This window comes from Microtus pennsylvanicus, chromosome 2, assembly GCF_037038515.1.
Source record: "Microtus pennsylvanicus isolate mMicPen1 chromosome 2, mMicPen1.hap1, whole genome shotgun sequence".
Taxonomy (NCBI): Eukaryota; Metazoa; Chordata; class Mammalia; order Rodentia; family Cricetidae; genus Microtus; species Microtus pennsylvanicus.
This window is the reverse complement of record NC_134580.1, coordinates 136812887-136833394: the sequence shown is the minus strand read 5'-3', so window position 1 is coordinate 136833394 and position 20508 is coordinate 136812887. Positions and strand designations below refer to the sequence as shown.

Below are 20508 nucleotides of genomic sequence, written 5' to 3'. Positions count from 1 at the left end.
AATGTCTCTCCTAAGGTAAGAAGAAAATTCCCTTAGTGTCACCTTGTACAAATACCAAGATGAGTTCTCCCAGGTTGCTAATTTATTTTCACATTCACTTACAGTTCGTACAGATTTTATTATCATGGTATGAGGCCTGAGGGAGCAAGAACTTTTTCTTTCCCATGCAAATATACTTTAAATTCATTTGGAGATGGAGATGAAGGTTACCCAAATGTTGACAGCTGATAATCTTGTCAGCTGTGCCTCCAGGCTTCAATGTTCAGACCCAGCATCCAGTATATCTCATGGAAACCGCAGTCAAATCTTCCATGTTGTAAGGTCTATACTTCCACTTGGTCCTCCAAAGTAAGTGAATTGGGAAATGTGATCTAATTGCCCCTTAATGATTAAAAAGTAGTAAACGTTTTGGACTTGGAGAAATGAATCCTTGCATTTAAGAACTTGAATACAAGTTGTGAAAGACTATAACTTGGTTGTATCATTTATTATCTACAGGAGTGAGAGCTTAAATGGCAAAACTGGGTCTTCTCATCTGTCAAATTGGATGAGATGTACCCTCCTCAACTTATATGGATTCATGCAATAAATATCAATAGGTGATAATTTTTTCTGAACACCCAAGGGCCTATCAAATCAAAATACAAATACCAATTTGAAAATATAAATATTCAGTATATGTGTAGGTTGGGTGATTCACTATGCATCCATATAAAATGAATGTTTAAGGACTCTCAAGATGGCTTAGTGGATAATGGTGCCTGATACCAAAAATGATGAGCTAGGTACATTCTACATGATGTACAAAGTAAAATAGATTAAAATGTAAGTAAGTGGATGTTTTTATGTGTGTGTATAAATGCATGTATGTATGTATGTATAAATGAGTTCATATATATTCATATTGCTAGAAACTTTAAATTAGCTTAGGAATCTTATAACAGAGAAAGAAAATCTTTGAGTCAAAAGTCTAGTGTAGAAGTTAATGAATAATCTTTAACACTTGAGCTCATGGGAAACCAGGGTAAAAAGGATTATGCTGCAGGCTTACATAGTTTCTCTTATTTGATAGAAGCAAGGATGCATGTTTTTCATAAAATGCATTATGAGAAATTTTCACATATATGCCTATGTAAAAGATCAGGAGGATACACTGCTTGGTATCTTAAGACTCCCCCTACACACACACACTCAGACACTCAATTAGTCTTTTCTATATCAATTCTGTGAAGTCTGAGGTTACAGGATTAGAATTTAATGGAGCCATTTGCACTCAACGATTCTGTTTCTTGTGCTATAAAATGGTATTCATTCTACTAATTAATGCTATTAAATAAGATTAATGGATTTCCAGGTTTGTCTCTTTTCAGTGTTTTTGATGAGCATTCTGAGCATGGGCTTGCATAGATTGCCCAAGATCAGCTATGCAACTTTAGGAAATAACAAATACTCTCCAAGTGTCTTGAATAGAAACTGTTGTTGCTCCTAGTGTCAGCTTGTTGTAAGAAGACACTTTTTGGTTCCCAGCTGCTCAGACTGACGAAATAATCACAGAAACTATATTATTTAAAACACTGCTTGGCCCATTACCTCTAGCTTCTCTTATTATCTAACTCTTACATATTAATTTAACTTATTTCTATTAATCTGTGTATCGCCATGTGGCTGTGGCTTACTGGCTAAAGTTGCAACGTCCATCTCCGGCAGGGCTACATGCCTTCTCACTGACTCTGCCTCCTTTCAGTTTAGTTTAGTTTCAGCCTTCAGTTTAGTTTACCCCACCTAGCTCTGTTCCCCTATAGCTCTGCTATAGGCCCAAAGCAGTTCCTTTATTCACCAATGGTATTCACAACAAAAAGAGGGCAATCCTACATCATCAGCTCTATGCGAATTTTATAGATCTTAAACAAGATACATGAAGAGTGGTGTTGGTGTTTGGCAAACAATGGATTACTGTTAGACGTAATTATTAGACTGCCACAAATGTCATGTGAAGGACAGAGGGTAGAGGTGTACTAAAAAAAGACTAAACAAAATCTGTAGGAATGTTCAGTCTTAAAATTCACCAAACAAATTTGATTAGACTATGGGCATGATGCAGAAGGAGAGCATCTAGGAAGAAGAAACAAAATCAGGTGGGGCCAGAAAGTACAAAGACACCATATGGACGAAAGGAAAAGAAAGAAGAGAGATTGCAAAGGAAAGATAGTTTGCTGTATTAGAATGGAAGCTGGGGATAAAGGCCCTGCAGGCCCTTCTGGAGGCTGAACATTTTATATCATGGCTCTCACCTTTGCAAACTCAAAATTTAATTTATTCGGTGGCAAAATAAGAAAGATTGAAATGAAATAAACCTGTAAGAGACTAGGCAAAACAACAGATAATAAGTAGGGTTTTTTTTTTTTGTCAAGTTTGTGGTTAGTCTTTGAGAATTTCACACAGTGTAGTTTTGTCATATTCTTTCCTTTCCCCAACTCCTCCCAGATTCTGTCCTTCTCTTCTCACCCAAATTCGTGTTCTTTCTATATAAAAATGAGAAAAGAACGATGAGGCAAGAGGGAGGACAGAAAATCCATGGAGTCCATTTTTGGCCACTTACTTCTGAGCAGGTGCCCTGCCTTGGATGTGATTGATATACCCAGGCTTACTCTTTTCAAGAAAATCTTATGTGTGTTGTTGCAGTCTCTGTGAGTTCATATGGACATGTGCCCTGTTGTGCCTGGAAAACACCACTTTCTTCAAGTTGCCTATCACCTCTGGCTCTTTAACTTCCATATAAATCCTTAACCCTAGAGGAGAGGGGTATGACAAAGCATCCCATTTAGGCCAGAGCACCCCCAATTCTCTCAATTTCTGCATGTTGTCAGTTGTGGGTCTTTGTGTTAATTATCATCAATTGCAAGAAGCAGCTTCTCCAGTAAGGGTTGAGTGATGCACTAATCTATGGGTATAGCATGTCATTAGGAGTCATTTTATCCCTACGTTCACTTCGCAGATTTTTTTCATGATCTGTTGTTTTACCTCTCCACACTTCATCCTCAGCCTCCCATTGTTCAGTGATGTTCAGGCTGCACAAGGCTTTCCAAACCCCCTTCCATGTCCAGTCATTACCAAACCCTATCTGTGCTTTACTTTAGACTTCTCAGTAATCCGTGTTTTTTCAGCTCCAGTGCTACCATTGTGTCTCAGAAATCCTTCTGTCTCAAATGGAAAACTGACAAATCCCTATTTTTTTTTAAATCCCTACAACCATATTTTCTTACCTTCAAAACACCCTCCAACCACAGCGAGTACAAGTACTCTCATTTCACAGGAGCAAGGCAATACAATCCAGAATCAAGAGATGAGCTGTTGTTTTGATATGACGCCATACAAAGCTTCAGAATAGCCCATGCATTTAGTGTTCTCTTCACTCCAAGTCTCCACTCCCACAAAGTGTCTTTGTAGAGAAATGTTTCTGGGCCAAAGTCAAGAAGAGTCTCTTAAAGTTGCCCCAAGTCCCCCTTGCCACACTTTTTCTTTCTCCTAGTAGACATGGCCAGGCTTGCTCCCCTATGCTGTCTTAAAACACCTGCTGGCCCTGCAGTTAACATCCAAAACTAATGAGAAGCTGTACTAATAACAATTATCATAATAAATTGGCCTTTGATTACATCTGTCACCTGAGAATTTCGGAGGCTTTACAAACATCAATTAGTAATTAGAGCTCCCTAGATTGCTTTCTGAGAGAAGGGATCATTAAGGTCAAGCCCATGTGGTGCAGCGAATCATGACGGGCAGCTTCGGCTTAAGCAGCTTCTGATCTAGGGGTCTGCGGCTCTTGGTGGAAAGCTTAAGCCCTTTTCCATGATGCCCAGAGGAAACACGCTTCTGACATCACAATTAGGAGACTAATTTTGCAACCAATACAGATCCATGAGTTCCTATTGCTGAGCTATGGGGAACTATGTACTATAGCCTGAGAAGGCAGTTTATAGACTGCCCAGTTCCTTTCTTGTGGGAGAAAAGCAAACAGATGCAATCGGTGGCTTCATTCCAGCTTCTCCCAACCCCACCCCATACACACATTTACTCTTTAAAGTGTGTCTTCCTCTGTCTTATAAAGGCTCCAGCTGTGTAAGAGGAGTTTGATGATGATGATGATGATGATGATGATGATGATGATCCAACAGCCGTTTACTAGGGGCTTTCTCTGAGTCGATAGGTGATGAATGGGATACAGCCCTGTCTTCAGGGAGCTCATAGTCCAGTAGAGAAGACAGCCATGAAAACAAATGTGTGCAATAAACTGTTCCAGGAACCACAGCATCAGAAGCCCCAGTACATGGCTTGGAGGTAGATGGGAAGATCTGGAAAAGAGCAGCGCTTGAATTGACTACTGAAGTCTAAGAGGCTATTTCCCAGGAAGGAAATGAGTTAGGAGAAGGATGTGAGAAATATTCAGATATGAACCAAAGTCCAGAAATGGAAGGACTCCCTGCTATGTTTGTGGAGATTTAGTGAGGTTGTTGGAGAGAAGGCAAGAGGCAGAGACTAGACATAGGGGCCTGAGGACAACATGGTGCATTGTGGGATCTTAAGTAAGATCTGTGTCCCTTAGAGGGAGTGCTAAGAAGAAACTGGAGGAGACAGTGGTCATGCCTGTGTACGGCAGGGCACGTGGAGTGGAAGTTTCCAGATTCTGTCTGGGAAACCGTGGAGAGTTTTAAACAGAATGGTGTCACTTAGCTCATCATCACTCTTCCCTGTCACTCTCACATGTGGACATGGAAGTTATGCTACTTTTAAATTGTGAACTTTGCTGTAATAAAGAAGTGTGGACACACCTACACATACATACATTTGTGAGAGAGAGAGGATATTTCTCCAATGTGGGCGTGTGTGCATGCATGTGTGTTGGAAGCATCTCATCCAAGTAAATTGCCAGGAAATAGATGATCAGTTCCAATGTTCTAATGATTGACTGCTATGTGGCTTGTTGCTAAATCTTCTTCCCTATGGGCTGAATGAATCAATTATTGTTTTCCCTTTTCTGTCTGTCTGTCTCTCATCTCTTTCTGTGTGTCTTCCTGTTTCTCTCTCTCTTTCTGCCTCTGTCTCTCCCTCTCTGGATGTGTGCATATATGTTTGTCTATGTGTGCATACATACTTGTGTACAGACAACTATGTACATCTGTGCAGGCGTATGTTATGATGGCTGGTCTCCATTGTCAGCTTGACACATCTGAGTAGAGACAATCTCAATTTGAGAATGGCCTGTGAAGCATTTTCTTAATTGCCAACGCATGTAGCAGGGCCCAGCCCACTGTGGGTGGTGCAATCCCTAAGTAGATGGGCCCGGACAGTAGGAAAAAGGTGGCTGAATATGAGCCTAGCAACAGGCCAATAAGAAGCATTCCTCATGGTCTCTGCTTCAGCTCCTGCCTCCAGGTTCCTGCTTTGAGTTCATTAGACTTCTCTCCATGATAGTCTGTAAGCTTTAAGCTAAACAAACCCTCTCCCCAGTAGGTGCCATTTTACGATCATGTTTATCACAGTGATGGAAGGAAGCATAGAACACATGTCTAAGTCTAAGGTTGAAGTCCAGTATCTTCCTCAGTCACTTTGCACTGCATGTATTGAGGCAGTGAGAACCTGGAGCTTGCTGACTGAGACTAGTCTAGCTAATTTGATCTAAAAATCCCATTCTTTTCTTCTCAGGCTCTTGGGTTACAAGTGGCCTGCCATGCTTGCCTGGTTTTTATTCTGGTTTTAGAGATCTGAACTTCAGCTGTCGTGCTTGGAAAATAAACACGTTATCCACGGAGCCATCTCTCTGCCCTCAGTGACCATTTTTTCCATCATCCTATAGGACAGTTTCTGGTCGCTTGTCAAAAGTTCACAGGGTCTAATTTTCATATCTACCAAATTTTATATAAAAATGTTTATCAATACAGCACTAACTTACCTTTTTTTTAAGCTACAAACTAAATTGATGTAATCTGTGTCTGAGACATTTTTAAATACTTGGAGTTGCTTGTTTATATCGTTTGCCCGGCTTCTGAGTGTTTGCACCTTTTCTCAATCAGTTTCCAAGTTATTTATACAGCGCAGATATGAACTCTTCCTCTGGGTGATGTTGCAAATTTCTCAGTTTGTTACTCATCTTTTGACTCGACTCAAAGTGTTTTTGTCACAACAAATAAAATTCAGTCCAATACATCATTTTGATTTATTTTCTAGCATTCAGCACTGAGCCAGAGGTAAAACATCCTTTCATATCCAGACGCAAACGAACCCACCTGTGCTTGCTTCTAAGTCTTACGTGAATTTTTGTTACTGTTCAGATTTTTGATGACCGGTGCTTATTTTGGGGAACTATGTAAAGTATCATATCAGTTACTTTTCTCATTGGTGTGAAAAAAACATCTGACAAGAAACAGATTAAGGGAAGAACTATTTATCTGGGCTTTTGGATTAAAGGGATACAGTACAGGATAGAAAATAATGCCTGCAGGGTGTAGAAACAACTGTCGATGACCTTGTAGCCACCTTTAAGAAACAGACTTTGTGTCTTCTGTAATGATCTCCACCTGTTGCAAAGAGAAGTTTAGTCGATGGAGGAGGAGATAGGGAGGGACTAGAATCATCTGTGGGTATAAGGACAAATATTTAGTAAACCATAACCAAACCAAATGCATAGTTGTGGAACCCAGTCCCAATGGCTACATCTACAAAACACTCCCCCACCTAAGGCTCAGGCAGCATTGCTAAAGAGAAGGAAGAAACGTTTTAAGGGCCCGAGGATACATACATGAAGTTTTCTTAGTGACATGACCACCTACGCATGAACTGAAGACGGATGCATCAATAGACATGCCAAAGTAGACTGGAAAAAGCCCACAAGCCTTTGTCACGGTATAAAGAATAATGGGCAGCTAAACTTTGTTGAGAACCTATCCTATGTTTTAAAATATTCTGATATGTATTTTTACAGTGGTTTCAGAGTATTGTGTCTGTCATTTTGGTCTTTGATCAGTTGAGTTGGTTTTTACATGGGTGACAGTTAAAAAATCAAGGTTCAACCTTTTTACATAGGAATATCCAATTTTCTCAACACTATTGTTTGAAGTAACAGCCATCTCTACAATGTATGGTTTGTATGAGTTTGTCTGGATTCAGTTGCTTGCAGATGTGTTTATTTCAAGGATCTTAATTCTGTGCATTAACCTATGCGTCCGTTTTTGTGCCACTACTATGTGGTTCTTGGTTATGAGGCTTCTGTAGTATGGCTTCAAATTCAGTGTTGGGAGGCCTCCAGCTCGCTTATTTTCCTTAGATGGTTTTGGTTGTTTGATTCCTTATCACTTCTACATGAACTTTGGGATTTTCCCCTGGTTATACAAAGAATGACTTGGATTTTATTTTTATGAGAATTGCATTAAATCGGCAAAGTGCTGTGAGTGATAAGGACAATTGAGCCATTTTAATTCTTCCAACCCCCGAATAAAGGAAGACTTCTAATTTTTTTTTGTTTATTGCTCTAACTTCGTCTGTCTTGTTAACAGTCATTGCAGATGTCTTTTACTTCCTTAGCTAAATGATTTCTGTTTTTAAAGTGCTTTCAAAGGTGATTGCCTTTTGGTATTTGTGGGCCTCTTTCTCAGTGAGCTAGCTACTGGTTTAGAAAAATGCTCCAAGTTTGTGTCTTGTCTTTGTGCCTTTCCTCCTTACCTAGCACCTGTATTATTTATAGTCATCTTTTGCAAATGGATGATTTGACCTCAACTCTTTCCTTTTGTATGTCTTGTATTTCACTCGCCTGATTTCTCTCTAAAACTTCCAGTGCAGTGTTGAATAGGAGTGAGGAGGCAAGGCCAGAAGGCATTTAATTCTAGCTATATAAGAGGCGAGAGCAAGAAGATTGCAAGTTCAAGACCTGAGCTAGCTACAGCGGAAGTTTAAGACAACGCTTGGTCAATTTAGCAAAATTCTGTCTCGGATTCTTTTTGAAAGTTGAAAAGAAGAGAAGGTAATGTAGCTCCGTGGTGATGTGTTTGCCCAGCCTAGTAGAGAGCCCAGGTCTAATCCCCAATACTTGAGAAGAATAAAATATGATGAGGATAGATACTCTTTAATTATATTCAGCACCTTAGAGGAAATACATTCTGCTTTGCTCCCACCCAGACTGATATTGGCTGTGAGTTCATTATATTTAGATTTTATTATGTTGAAGAGCAGAATTCTATATCTATATTTTAGGGATTGTGTGACAAAAGAATGTTGAATTTCTCAAAGCCCTTTCATTTGTTCGTTTATTTTGGTGTGTTTTGTCCTTGATGTTGTTGTGGTGAGTTTCATTTGTTTGACTGAACCATCCTTGCATTCCTAGAATAATCCCAATTCAACTTTGGAGGCCATCATTTTCAGTTGCTATTGGATTCAATTTACTGCTGTTTTGTTGAAAATGTTGTACTCTAGGTTCAAGATGATTATGAAGGATTTTCTTTCTGTTTTTCTCTTTCTTTTGTTGTGTCCTTATTTGTAGGATAATCAAAATCAGCAAAGAAACATCGACATTAAACTACACTACAGAGTGAACAGGCCTTTATAGGTCATTTTGGCAAATAACTACACAACACACATTATTTTTATAATCACGTGGGAATTATTTGATATTTCCTGCACTCCTTAAATGATTTTTGACTTAGTAGTTTTCTTATGCTATGTCCTCCATTTAATATTACATAGTTAAATTTCCCAGAGCTCTATATATTCTTTCAGTATATAGACCCAAACTTATTCTACTTCCAGTAACCTCTTGGACTATTAAATACCTGCCCAAAAGTTTTTCTGACTAATAGGGGATCTCTGCCTGCATGTGTGGTATGTTTTTTTTGTCTTATTTCTAGACCACTTTTTCTAGACTCTTAATTTTTCTCTTTATTTCATTTTCATAGTCATGGTTTAGTTTGGTTTTTGTCTTCAAATGCTTATTAAATTTCTCTTTTGGGATCCTTATAATTAATCATCCTTTCTTAGGTGACTTTTGTTTCTTTTTTTTCTACTTCTTTATGAGTTAAACTTACTTTCTTTGCATTTTCTCCCTCTGGATCCTGTAGCATTTCTGCTTTTAATTGGCCTATTTTCTAAACCAAAGTTTTTTCCAGAATGTTTAATTCATTGTAAACTGTTTTTTTTAACCTTTGTTTCCCCCTTTGCCTGTTTGCTTTTCTAGTAGGAACACTTCCATCATCTGCATGTGGTTACTTTATTATTTATTCAGAATTTTATTGTGTAGATTTACAGCGGCTTACTAAATTTACAAATCACAAACACTCTGATCTGACATGACAGTGCAATTTAAGATTTAAACTACAGTTTATTTATTCTACAAGCATGAGGGGCACAGGTGGGAGTGCATGTGGCAGTGGAGGACAACATTCAGGAATCTCTTTTCTCCCTCCACCATGTGGGGACATAGAGTCAAATCAGGTCATCCAGCGTGGCAGCAAGTGCCTTCACCCACTGAGCCTCCTAGGCCGTCCCTGCAGTATAGATTTACTGAGTGTTCATTTTGCACCATTGATGGTGAGTTTGGTTGTCATTTGCTTACTTTTGAGATCTTTGCCCTTTGTGATGGCTTGTGTTGACAGCGTAGACACGTTTCATTCATGTTTGTCTCTTTCCATGTTGTCAACAAGGACTATGATGTACTAATAATGTTCTGTTTGTTAATTTTGTGGAGGTTGTAGATATTGACTGATTAATTTTCTTTTCCTGTGTTGTTTCTGAAAATATGCAGGAATATTGGATGCTATATAGTTATTCAACTATTCATAGCCAGTCGGGATAAATGTTCATTTGGTTGTAGGAGGTGGTGATGTAACCAGAATAATCAATGATAAATTCTAAGTTGGGGGGGTTGTTTGTTTGTTTCTTTTGTTTTAATAACTGATTAGCAAATTGAGGAGAACTTTAATTGAGGCTGGTGGTAGGTTCTGTAAGAGTAGAAATGGTAGGGGTAGATAGAATTCTCTTCAGGGTCTGCATATTTGATTATAAATATCTCAAGCATACAGATATGTGAGACTTAATACCAAGAATAACAGTGTGAGAAACAAATTTGAGAGTCATGAAGATTGAATGTTCAAAGATTGTTGGTCCAGCAAAGGATAAATATCTAGCCAAAAAGGAAAAGTGATAAGGAAAAGATAGACAGGTAGAAATCCAAAATGCAGAATAACCCGGAAGTCAAGAGCATTAAAAAGGGTCAGGGAAAGAATGATGGGTTGCGGCTAATGATGACAGGTCAGGGAAGATGGGGTTGGAGCAGCTGCAATTAAAGTTGAACTTTGGCTGTTCTTTCCTGACCTTAATGGGATCCTCTGACTGAAGGGAGGCACAGAGAGAAGGTGGAGCTGAAACAAGAGAATCACCTGGGGAGAACATCCAAGTGAAGATTGGGGAGCTTAAGTTTGGTTCTAAGTTTGTGAATAGACTGACGTGTGACTTAGGATCCTGTTTCCTCCCTTAGAGCTGGACTCTGGGTCCTGCCTATTGCAAGAAGCATAGCCTGATGGGATCCAGGAACACCTTGCAAGGTGGCAATAGACAGTGTCCACCTAGCACAGTGTGTCAGTACAACTATCCCTCTGCAGCCCGAAACATCAACTAGCTTCTCCTTGGTGACTGAGGATTCATAGGCACTAACACATATGCCTGGAAGTAACTTAAGTCAAGTACAACTCTGCCAAATTAAAAGTACCCTTTAAAAGGCATTTCCTTGAACGTGTTCCACAGAGGAGCCTCTGTCTCTCTTACTACCTCCCGAGTGCTGGGTCCTCCAAAGTTTCCCCATGGGCTTCCTTTTGTTGTCTCTGACTTTCTGACTTTTCTCAGCTTCCTGTGCCAATTCAAATCAGATTTCACTAAATTGAAACCTGCTTAGCCTGTTTGTTCTCTGCCATCTTTGTGTGCCTACATATGACTCAAAAACAAACAAACAGGTGAATTTCAAAGGGGTGTTTGCATACAGACACGCAGAAAAGAAGGCCACTGCCTTAAAGGTTATTTTGTAATTCAGCCTGGCTTGCCAACTGTGTAACCGTGGAAAATGTCATCTAATCTTGTCTTCTGAGGGAAAAAAAATCAAGGGGCAGGTGTGGGGTGATTGTGGTGTCCATGATCTAGTTGAAGAATGGAAAGAAAGCTATAAAATATGTAGACTTGTGGTGCTTGAAGAGAGGAGTTATTTTTTTAAATAAATGGCCCTAGCACTTATTCCATAGTTTTGTTTCCACAGAAGATAAGGAGCAGCCTAAGGATCAGGAGACTCAGGTTGTAGGAAGCCTGGGCTGAAGATGCAGTGATTTTTTACAAGCCAGGATGGAGTTAGAAGCTCCGTATACATAAGTATGGACTATGGCAATAGAGTAGCTCTGGAGTCAAACAGAGCTGAGATGAACATTGCATTGCAAGGATAAGGGGGGGCTGTAGGGCCACTGCAGGACTCCACCTGGTCCAGCCCACTAACACTCACCTCTTGGTCTGTCTCCTCTACCGCCTTCTGTCATCTATCTCATTGCGTTATGACTCTTAGTCTGTTCCCCTATACAGTGGGTCTGACGTGTTAGAAATCTAAACGGAAATTAGCTCTCTTCCTGTTTATATGACTCTCTTGCTTTTAAAGTATAGAGTATACTGCTATAAATAGCTTCCTCTCACACCATGGTCCAAGTAATTTGTTGTGATGATAGCCACTGCAGACTTCTTTATGTCTCCTCTGAACTCCTCACTTTCCTACTTCAGATGTCTGGCACATCTGTTCTTGAGTGTGGACAGCCCTCCTTGACACTTCATGTATCTGACTCCTATTTCTCTTCCAGGTGCCAGACTGACTGACTATTCTCTCAGAGCTGTAAGGCGTCTCCCTTCCCGCCCACAGTCCACTTTGCTTTCTTTACACATATACAGCACCCAACACCTTTTGCTCCCGTTGCTTACGGCTACTTGCGATTAGATATTTACTTGTAAGGACAGTCATTTAAATGTTTACCTTCATCTCGGGTGTGACAATCTGCCAAGGCAAAGACCATATCAGTTTTGTTCATCGTTGTAGTCACGGTGCCCAGAACAAAGCCAGATACATAGTAATCATTCAGTAAGTGTCTGTTGAAGAGCTGGCCAAGGAATAATGAACAAAAGATTAGGTAGGTTGTCAGGTTCTTGGGTCTTAGAAGAAATATAAGGAATAAGTCAGAGTCGCTGGAAAAATTGCAGCAAGACTGCAGACAGAAGGTCAAGTCCTATCAGACTAACTAAGGAAGTTCAGTAATAGAGAAGACAGAGACATAAGACAGGGAACTAGAATAAGCATTTGAAAACTATGAGGTCAGAGTTAAGCCCTCATTATAGTAGATCAGGAATCTACCAGGATAATATAGTAAGAAGTGCAAGTATTAGTCACCTTCCCAAGGCTTCTTGATTGGGGGTTGATCATCTTCACTCTACTTCTGAATTGACGTTATGGGCACACTTTGATGCCACAGATACTTGCATTGAGATCTTAACTTAAAGAGGCATCTGACAATTGCAATAATTGTTAAAGGATGGATGAGTGTACTATTGGGTAAGTCAGACCTGGCTTATGATAAAAGACTTTGCAGACATAATGTAGGTAATAATGTAAAAACATATTTGCATAAGGCAAGATTCAATAGAGTGGTATCAAGAATCAAGAAGACAGAATGCTGGAAAGGCAGGAATAGTACTGGTAGTTAATACCAGATTCAGTGTTTGATAATGTCCTCAGGATGGTCCAGCTTCTCCACAAAAGGAGTCTTCTCCTCTGTCATTTGATTATGAGAGACAGAGTCACAGAGACAGAAGGTGACTTGTTCAGTCTTGCACAGCTCTGGCAGAGCCTGGAGTAGAGGGGAAGTCCCAACACAAGTATCAAAGTGAGGTTGTTATCAGTTCTACCCCAAGGTGACATGCACCAGTGTGAAGACTGTCAAGTCTATGGCAGGAAGGAGGACATGAGCAGGTTTAAAAGATGAGAAAGTAATGTGTGTTGCTTCAATGCAGATTATAGACCCTGAGAAAGGTATGATAGAGATAGAGCAGAAAACACTATACCCTCCAAGTTCTAACACAATCTGAGCACAAAGAAAGCACTTCCTTCTTGTTAATGTGATCGGGACTCTAGACATATGCACACTGACTGGCCAGACCACCCATGTAATAGAATTTACAGTGTCCAGCAGGGCTCCGATTTGCTTGCTGACAATCCAATCAACCAGAAGGTCAAGGGAGTGACTCAGGGCTTTGTGATTCCTTACCTAATTCTAACCAACCAAGACAAATTGCTTATGGAATTAGAGCTGTCAGGAACGTAGGAAAAAGTGAACATGTCAGCTTCGTGTTTGTGAATGTCAGGAAGACTTAATGCACCCAGACATGCACTCTGCCTTGTAGAAAACAGACTTAGCCAAGTGTGGAGTTGAAAGTGTGGTGTTAGGAAACAACGTGGTTTTCAGGCTTGAAGTCATGAAGGGGCAGACGATTCTACGTCAAGTTAGGAAGTCTCACAAGTGATACAGGGAGCAAGAGTAGGTGATGGAATAAACCCTTGTAGCTACCCAAGAGTTCCAGTCATGTGGACACACATTTTATAAAATTCCCACAGATGGCAGGTTAATCTATCCTTTTGAAGAAAGGAAGTGCTGAGAATGAGCCTGGAAGAGACATCTGAGATGTTGGTGGCACTGGGTCTTCTTAAGACTTGGATGCTTGTCATAAATTTATCCTACCTTTGAAAAATTTGTCAGATTATTTTTAAGATATGTATTTAAGATGTATTTTTGTATGTCATATCTAATTAACAGTGCAACAATTACATGCCCTTCAGGACCTCTCTTCATGCTTAGAATTACCCATTAGTTAGAGCAACAATATTGTTTTGCTTATTCGTTTAATATTTTCTTGTTAAATTTTTATTTTGTGTGTATGAATGTTTTGCATGCATGTGTGTATGTGCACCACATGTATGCCTGGCACCCTTTGTAACCAGAAGAGAGCACTGGATCCCATGGTACTTGAGTTAAGGTCATTGTGAGCTCCTATGAGGATGCTGGGAACTTTCTCTAGATCCTCTGCAAGGGCAGCAGGTACTTTAAAGCACTGAGCCATCACTCCAGTCCCTCACTTAATATTTAATATGCTTACAGTTCTATGTAGTTACATGGCCCTCACAATCACTTTAGCTGTAAAAAGGTCTTCATGTTCTGCTGTGTTAATGTGCCACCACTTCCTTCATAGTTCTTGTATAGTTAGACAAACATGTCTTTCTTAGTTTTCACTCTGGATCCAACATGTTTTGTCAGAAAGCCATTTTCTATGTTCAAAGGTATTCTGTGAGAGCAGCTTCTTAGATCAGAAAGATTGGATTGAATCTCTTTAAAGTTAAATGTAGTCAGTCTTCTGCCTGTGTTCACTAATGCAGAGTCGTGGGTTTGGAGGACACACTTAAGGAACTTGAACATCTGTGGGGTTTGTTTCCATGGGGGTTCTATCTTGGGTACCAAAGAATGGCTATATTTTCAAATTACTCCAACAGTCATGGCTTCATCCAGCCTTTACCCACTGTTATTCGCAACTGCCATGAATAAAATGGCACGTTTTCTCACACAGTGTTTTCCAACTCCTTTTCCTTTGCACTGATATTAAGTTGATGAGCCCCTGACTCATAGCTTACACCTCTCCCTCTTTCCAGTTGCCCAGCGATGGTCAGTGTGACACCACCATTTGAAGGGTTTCAGTTTTCTGAGGGTCAAATTTTCTCAAACTATATCAGGCCCTTTAAACTAAGCACAGAGCTGAAAAACAGTGGCAATTTAAGGACTTCCTCTCTCTCCAAATATGAAAAGCAAACTATTAGTTTGTCCATTTAACATCATGTACACATTTCAACTTATCTGTGACTTTAGCCTTTGGAATATCAGTCCTATTTTTTACATGTCTTTTTGGTCATTTTTCTTTCTGTCTTCTGGATATATTCTTTAATTAAAGGTAACCTTTTATTTGAAATATAACAAGGTTAAGTTTTCCTGTGTAATCCTAAATGGAATCTGTCGAATGTTTGAACCATAATTTGCTGAACTGTTTAACATTTATGGTTTTCATCTTATAAAATACACAGTGTTTTTGCAGGGACATTTTCATAATGGAAAAAGAAATGCTCATTCCAAAGAACAAGTTGGGCCAACCCAACCTGCTTTCTTTAAGAGGCACCTCAGAATGATGGGTTAGGCAAATGCAGTAGGCGGAGGAGCTCTATTTACAATGACCTTGACCATCGTCTCGAGCCTCTGCTGTGCAGAAGGATGAGCCCTTGAGTTACTTAAGAACTCGGGCTTGAGCAGTCAGAGGAACTGGTAACTGGCTAACTGAAAGACTCTGCTGTACAAGCGAATGTCAGTCAGGATAGGAGCTTGTAGTGTCTGTCCCGGAGCTCTACCATGGGCATTCTCCTGCTTACACTGGCCAATAATTTGAATGAAACGTTAGAAAAAATGCTTTCTAAAAATTTGTAAGTGAAACAAATAGGAGAGGTTATTAGAATCATATCAAAGAAGATAGAACCCACAGTGGTAAATATGATTCCATACTTTGGCTATGTTACTAGAAGCTCACTATTAGTAATTAAAATAACTCTAGTCTAGAGAATGATATCTGTGGACAAGGCCTAAGAAAGATTGTGCCCTCCTGTTCTCATCATTGCACACCAAGAGACACAAAAGAGAAGTTGTCCCAGAATGAGTAGCAAAGGTGCTCAGAAGACTTGAACTCTTACCTTTTAATTAATTATTATTGATTTTTATTGAGGTCTACATTTTTCTCTGCTCCCCTCCTTGCCTCTCCCTTCCCCTTCAGCCATCTCCCACTTGCTGACAAAGAACATTTTGATCTGACACCTATCTTTCGGTGTCCCATCCTTTTCCTCTGTAAGCAGAGATAAACACTCTGCGCAGCCAGGAGCTAGAGTGGGGAAAGCAGAACTTACTTACTGGGAGTTGTACCCAATCTAGTGAAAAACACCAGTTATAGCACTCAGGGGCACGCATAGACGGAACAGTCTGGGCCAGCAACATTGTCATTTCTTCTCTGCTCCTGGGTGTAAGATGTGGAAGATTCCATTTCCCTTCCACACTGACACTGGGTGTGGCCTTATGATTAGCTCTGGCCAATGAAGCAGGAGTAGATTGAGAGTGTCACTTCCGACATAAAGCTTTTGATTTCTAGAGTTTGCCTTTTCTCCATTTGTTTCCTTTGGGATAAAATGAATTGAGCAGTTATGTTTATCTCTCAGAGTAAATAAGTGATTTACATGCCACCCCACCCCCATCCCTCAGACCCAGCCATATACCTATGTGGGCCTGGTAGTCTGAGTAGCAAATAAGCCTTTGGTGTTTCTATCCATGGAAGTCTGGGGTTTATTACTGCAATGCAATCTTTCTAACCCGATGGACCCAAATACCTTCAAGACGGTATGGGTCCTATAATAAGCTCTGGGCTCTTGACAGATATTGCTTTGGCACCTCACACCTTTGCAGTCCCTCTTTTTTCTTTCTTTGCTGCATTACCTTCGCACTATAATTTAGTCCAATGGGATTTCTACTGGTTCCAGGACATCCTGGCAAATGAGTTCTGATAAAGAAGGGCCAAGATGATTGTCCTTATGAGCACATTTTGCTGAAACTCCACAGTACGCTGGCAATGTCACAGATTTATGGGACCTTTTCTCTTGGGAAACAGCTAACGGTTCACCAAGTAAAGATTGTATATAAAGACTAATAGGCACACAGATAGACAGACAGGCACATGCACGCACACATATGGAAAGGGGGACAAAGACCCAAGACACACACACACAAACACACATACACACACACACACACACACAGAGAGAGAGAGAGAGAGAGAGAGAGAGAGAGAGAGAGAGAGAGAGAGAGAGAGAATTTTAGTTAAAGGACTATGAAAAGCATGAAAAATCTCAGGATCAAATCATCTTTCTGTAACGTAAACTTTTTTGATTCATAACACATCTTACACAGCCTTGACTTTTATCAAGTGTTCATTCAGTCTGTCCAGGTAGACATATTGCTGCTCATAACAAAGTTTCCCAAGGAAGGCTGTTCCTTATGCTAATTCATACCTGAGGAAAAAAGCACCCTGTGCACTATCATATAACCACTGAACACTGCTAAATTTTTTGGGTGTTGGAATACTTACGAAGTAGTTCTGTCTGGTGAAAAGGTTGATAAGGTAGTAGGTGCCATGAAACAAACAAAACAGCATATGTTCTAAGCCTGAGAGGAAATAAGGCTGAGATTAAAAGGTGATCCCAATAGGGGAGAAATGGAAAGGATAAATTTTAAATTATAATTAAATACATGTACATACATATGCATATGTACAAATCCCAACTGTTTTTATAGAATAATCCTTATATAATCAACAATTAATTAACTACTGTCTCATTCTTTTTGTTGTTTCCAGGAGACAAAAATCAACTGTGTGCGTCTGGCTACAAAAGGTACGTTGAGCTGTCCTTGTCTGACTATAGCTGTTCTTCAGCAATACAAGCACTGCTCCTTTTGTTCCCACAAGGGAAGTTTAAGCAACAGTCTCTAAAACTAAAGGGAAAGAATTATTTGGGGGGGTCGTTTTCACCAACACCATGTATCTCCAAAAAATATGTTCATATCATAGAGCTTAAAGCATATTAAGAGCTCCAAACATATTTATTGGATGGATGGATAGATTTTACAATGAATGTAAAATATTTCTAAATTGTATTCTGTATGTATACATGTATACATCCATTGTATTTGTGTCTACATTTGTGGGCTATTTTTCTTTAAGCTTGTCTATTAGACCAGTAGTTGAGGCATTGTACTTTATCCAGTTGGTGCACGGCTTTCAAGTATGAGGTGATTAGTATTGGTGCCTTTAAAATGAGGAAGCAGACACAGCATTGTTGTGTCCTTCACATTTCAACACTTATCCCCCAAAACACGGAGGCACCATTGTTCAGGCTCATCACTTTTGTTTTCCTAATTATAATTGAATTGCCTGGCTCTTTCAATTGGTACATGTTTCTCTTTATTACTTTTTTTTTTTAAAAAAAAACAAAATCAATGAATGGTTTGTTATCATTTAACCTATTACAAGGTTGAATGGTTAGAAATCAGGTTTATCTTTTTTCTTACAGAATTGATATTTTCAACAAGAACTTCCCCCACCAATGCTCATGAAACAAAATTGGGCTCTGTGCTCTGCGTTTATTCAAGACATACACAATTTCACACTTTACTTCCAAGGGTAGAAAATATATAAATATAGTTCTACGTGTCATCATAGATATAACAGACACAGGCAATGACTCAAGTTTATATTTGAATATGTGCACATGTGTATGAACAGAGGAGTCACATACATACAGGTAGAAGAGGAGAGACGGTGAGTGAGAAAGAGGACATAGAGAAAGAAAGAAATGGGTGGGGTAGATATCTAGCTATCAAAGCATGCTCCAAGGTCTCTTAGAAGTTTTCCAAATTCTAAGAATTCAGCTGCATATGTAGGCAGCAAATGGATGATACAGGAAGAAGATGGAACATTGTGACTCTTGGTGATAAGAAGTCACTGAGCTGGCATGTCCCTAACTTGTTCCCTCTGAGGAACTCAAATGACTCTGTGGAAAGAGATAAAATAGTCTTCTTGAGGCAGGGAGAATTGATGGCCTGTAGACAAAAGTGACACAAATCACAGGCCTTGGCAGGCTTTGCCACTGAAGAAAACAGATACTGTAGAAGGAAGGACATCATCAATTGGGTAGCACTGGGCTCTAGACAGAAATCAGGAAGCTGGGTGTCTACATAATCCCACTTAAATAGGTAGTCCAAGAGGAGAGAGAAAACTTTTCAATGGTAATGCCCCATGGCTTCCCATTTTTTTCTCACTCTACACAAGGAAGAGTCCAAGATGATTCCTCTCCCTGCTGTGGGTTCTAGGGAACACTGAGACCTTGGTTCCTTCAAAGACTTCTTTACTAGGTCTGTTTAACCTGAGAATCGGGAGCATGTGACTTGAGAGGCAATGGGTACATAGAAGGACAATGGTACAATATATAAGACTGTATTTTCCCACCGGTCTCAGGGCCATAGTCCTGTGATGTATAGAAGGCTACTCCACTGGCTTCTCCAAAGACACGTTACTCGGCAGATGGAGAATGGCAATGATATTAGAAGAACTAGAGCAGACAGGCTGTCTGTCTCTCCATGGCATGTGTCTCCTCTATAGAGACCTTAGGCTAGCTTTCTTTAGTAGCACAGGTAAAGGGGTGAGTGTGTGAAATTGTAGGGATGCATGAATGAGTGTAGGAATCCCTAGCTCATTAAGCCCAGACAATGCTTTTAGGGGCATTTCCAGCATCTTCATCCTGTTTCTGTAGTACATTGAGATTCAACAGTTTCTTCCCAGAGATGCCATTACCACTTGGGAGGAGGGTAGAGAACTACCTAACACAGAATCCTGTCATTGCCCAGGGAGCCATCTCTTATCAATACAGCCTTAGAGGAAAAGGATTCTTGAGAAATACAACAGTAGGGTTAAGGGAAGGAGATTCATGCTGGGTCTATTTCATGTCAGTTACAACACTTGGAACATCCTGGGGTCAATCAAAAGCAAATGCTGCCCTAATCCACATATTACCCATAAGGCACTGAAATGAGAAAGATACATGACTCCTCTCATTCCTTTTCTACTATGTATGTGAAATTTCTTTTTGGTGGAATTTTGCTGTAAATATTTTTTTTTCAGTGGGAGGGGGACTTGATCCTGGGCATTCCCCAGGAATCTGGCAATTATAAAGTCCTAGAAAGATATCATCACTATCTCTAAGAATCACAACCCTTCAGCCATTTTGATAACCTTTCTTGGGGTTCTGCTGACAGGCTTTGCGTATCTGGAAGAAAATCACATGCCAGACACAGGCCAGCACTCTGGTGATAAAGTAACTTGCTGCTGTCTTGTTCATGACCTTGGGTTCTCTAGCTGTTGTCCATGGGCATCTATATGAATCCGCCAGACAATTATCATGTATTTCAGCCCTAACTATTCATTTGGGGTCAATCTGAATTGACCCTAAAACCATTACCTGCTACATTATATACTCAGTAATTCTAATTTGTGTCTCCCCGTGATCTCTAGAAGCCGAACCCAAGGCAAGAATTTAGAGACATGTTCTAATGCCCTATTCAGGGAGAGCTCTCAAAAGAAATCTGTAATTGGTAAAAAAGAATGGAATGGGATGAGCCGGTCAAACTAAGATAGATCTACAGTGAATACAGATGTCTCTGAAGTTGTCTTAGCTCATAGTAAGAAGACACCCTAGCTTCCATCAGACTTTGGCTCCTTCTTCCACCACAGTCTCTCAGGTAGTTATAGAGTAAGTAACAAAGGTGA

At 39.9% G+C, this 20508-nt stretch overlaps 1 protein-coding gene across 13 annotated transcripts in view; it reads left to right on the top strand.

The window, feature by feature from the left end:
• The window catches only part of Ptprt (protein tyrosine phosphatase receptor type T), a 1058455-nt gene that overhangs the window by 841627 nt on the left and 196320 nt on the right, over positions 1 to 20508 (top strand). For all 13 annotated transcript variants that reach the window (XM_075962946.1, XM_075962941.1, XM_075962945.1 and 10 more), the window contains exon 13: positions 17542 to 17578. In XM_075962946.1, the coding sequence (XP_075819061.1) occupies positions 17542 to 17578 (37 nt within the window). The remainder of the gene's footprint in view (positions 1 to 17541; positions 17579 to 20508) is intronic.